Below are 3,094 nucleotides of genomic sequence, written 5' to 3' on the forward strand. Positions count from 1 at the left end.
ATATTGTAGCTTTTGCCTGAATTTATATATATTATAAATAAAACGGAAATGGGCCAAAAATGTCCTTGAACTATTTGAAATAGCTCAAAATTATCCTCCGTTTGTTTTTGGTACCAAAAATATCTCTCCCGTCTATGTTTTGGATCACAAATGCCCCTTAAACCGTTAGTATTGCCATTGAAACTGACATGGCAGTCCAACTAGGTTAGATTTGCTTACATGGCCATCCACCTAAGCAATCAAGCATAGCGAAAAGTTCATTCTTTATTCTTTAATCCTAATCACACACAAAAAAAAAAAAAAAAAAAAAAAANCCACAAATGAATTCATGCAAAATAACTAGAGTTAAAATTCGCAAAATATCAATCAAACACCATATCCGTCTAACCCTAAAAAAAAAAAAAAAAAAAAAAAAAAAAAAAAAATCAGAAAATTAAAAAATACCAAAATGTTGAAATTCTATTATATAAATATTTTTAACTTCGAATTTAATAACTTTATTAAATTTTTATAAGGAAAGTGTGTACAACTTAAATCATTTCGATAATAATCAACTCCATGTTCTTGTTTAGAGATGGCAGGTACTAGAAATAGGTGGAATCTCTAAGCATTCGTATATGAACTTATAAGTTCATCAATAATTCCTCTTTGATATATATTGACTAATTTTGCATTTGCTTTACTTTTTTAGTTTCACAACAAGAAACATTACCAACCACAAAAAAATTGGAATAACAAATTAAGAAAGGTCAATATGCAAATCATTTAAACCCATATTGATTTGCTCCTGGGATGGTAATTAACCAAGATTTGAAGGACGAATATAAAACTTTTGCTTTTAAAATATTGAAATACTTAATTTATGAGAATGTAATAATTTCTATTTTGATACTAACTAAAACAAGAGTTGAAAAACATTGAAGTTTATATAGATAAATAAATTAATTAAATCATAAACCCCAATCAAAAACTATTTTGGTATTTTTTAATTTTTTGATTTTTTTTTGTGATTAGGATTCAAGAACAAAGAATAAATTTTTCGCCATGCTAGATTGCTTAGGTGGATGGCCATGTAAGCAAATCTAACCCGGTTGAGCTGCCATATCAACTTCAATGGCAAGACTAACGGTTTAGGGGCCTTTGTGGTCCAAAACATAGACGACAGAGATATTTTTGGTACCAAAAACAAACGGAGGGTATTTTTGAGCTATTTCAAATAATTCAAGGACATTTTTAGCACTTCTCTGTAAATAAAATTTAGTTACTTTTTGTAAATAGAATAAACCTAGCTAAAGCGAGTAAATATTGTCCTAATATATACATATAGGAAAAATTTAAATCCTTATGTTAATTGGACCATAAGTATTGAAGTAACAAATTAGGAACCGCTTGTGCCTAAGGATGAAAAGTCAAGGACCATTTTGGTTAAGACCCTCATGTTCTCTCCCCATCTAAAAGCTTAAAACCCATCTCAAAATCCCCCTCGCCCATTTAGCAAGACGGAAGACAAGAGCGAAGAATAGCAAAATCCAAGAGAGAAGAAGAAGAAAGATGAACACAGACATTACCGCATCGGCAAAGCCCGAATACCCAGTTATAGATCGAAACCCTCCTTTTACTAAAACCGTTGCCAACTTCAACACTCTTGATTACCTTCGCCTTACTACTATCGCCGGCATCTCTGTCACTGTCGGCTACCTCTCTGGTACTTTTTTTAAATCATTTTCTATTCACATTTTCATATCGATTTGGTTGTTCTTGATTAGTTATATTTAATTTCTGTATTTGATTTGTGTAGGAATAAAGCCAGGGATAAGGGGCCCATCAATGGTAACAGGAGGTTTAATTGGGGTTATGGGAGGATTCATGTACGCTTACCAGAATTCAGCTGGAAGGCTCATGGGTTTTTTTCCCAATGAAGGAGAGGTAGCTAAGTACAGGAAATATTAAACTGTCTTTTATTTTGTTTTTTGATTTTCTGGATTTGTTTGTCTTGGTGGAGAAACCATGTTAGAGGGGAGTTGGCCCTTTCTGATTTGAATTTTTTGATGAAACTGATATCGATGAAATAATCAGACTTTAGTTGCTGCCCTACTGTCACTTGCTTATTGTACTATGAATAATTCTTCTTTTGGGTTGACTCTCTAATTGGTCGCCTTTTCCAATTATATAGTGTGTGACATGTTCTAGTGTTGGATTGCATTCCAGTAACCCATTTTGTTATGGTTCAAATAAATTGCTTATTTTGCCTAACGTCTATTAAGCACTGACCTGAGGTGATTGAGAATTCAATTGATTTGAATCATTTAGTCTTACATACTGGGCATTTTCTATGCCACTAGTTGAAAATGTACTGGAGAAGTGCTCTTTACCTGTTTGGGTTATTCTGTGTGCGTATATATTTCGTTGAGCAGGAGTTTTGGCGGGGGGGGGGGGGGGGGGAGGTGATTCTTTTCTAGCAACATTGCCAGAGTATACTAGCAAATTGGTTCATGACTAGGCGTGGTATTTGAGTTTTTCTCTCCTGCTCTTTCATACCTTTCTGAAGCTTCATCATTTACTACGTTTCGTAAGGGCATTTTGCCCTGTTTTTAACTTTAAGTTTCAGCTATTTCCACTTTTTTAATAAGAGAACTTACTCTTTTACCTTCATAGTATATTAGTCCGTAATAATTGTTTTAGATGTATAATGGAGTAAATGTTTCGGAAGTGGGTGGAGGACCAAAAAACATCATGTTACATTTGAATATGGACTGTGGAGTTGCATTATGAAAGGATGAGAAGACTATCATTGACATATCACTTTCAGGGTAGGAGAAATAGCAAATCAACAGTGGGGGCAAAGGTGGTGTGAAGACAGTGCATTGAGGATTGCCTTCTCTAACACTTACAGAGTCATGCCAGAGGGAGATGACAGTACAATAGTCCATTGGATTTGAGGTTTAAGAGAAATCCTGAGGATTGGGAGCTGAGCGAGTTTGAAAACCTGGTGGAACTACTTTACAAGCACATCATAGCGAATGATATATCGGACGTGTGTTCACAAATCAATTATAATACCATAGTTTGTGAGTGGGGATTGGGGGGGGGTGGT

The 3,094-nt window shown here is 34.3% G+C and overlaps 1 protein-coding gene across 1 annotated transcript; it reads left to right on the forward strand.

Annotated features, from left to right (window-relative positions):
- Positions 1-1,349: 1,349 nt before the first annotated feature.
- Positions 1,350-2,193, forward strand: LOC109207633. Its single transcript, XM_019370584.1, has 2 exons — positions 1,350-1,705; positions 1,799-2,193. Exons 1-2 carry the CDS (start codon positions 1,552-1,554, stop codon positions 1,948-1,950), a joined length of 306 nt encoding a protein of 101 aa, XP_019226129.1. The 5' UTR covers positions 1,350-1,551; the 3' UTR covers positions 1,951-2,193.
- Positions 2,194-3,094: the final 901 nt, after the last annotated feature.

The sequence above is a fragment of the Nicotiana attenuata genome, unplaced genomic scaffold (assembly GCF_001879085.1).
Source record: "Nicotiana attenuata strain UT unplaced genomic scaffold, NIATTr2, whole genome shotgun sequence".
Classification (NCBI taxonomy): domain Eukaryota; kingdom Viridiplantae; phylum Streptophyta; class Magnoliopsida; order Solanales; family Solanaceae; genus Nicotiana; species Nicotiana attenuata.

Bases quoted from the DNA above. Each gene is read 5' to 3' on its own strand.
- LOC109207633 (XM_019370584.1), top strand. From the start codon at position 1,552: ATGAACACAGACATTACCGCATCGGCAAAGCCCGAATACCCAGTTATA. The intron at 1,706-1,798 runs GTACTTTTTTTA...TGATTTGTGTAG, and splicing joins CACTGTCGGCTACCTCTCTG to GAATAAAGCCAGGGATAAGG.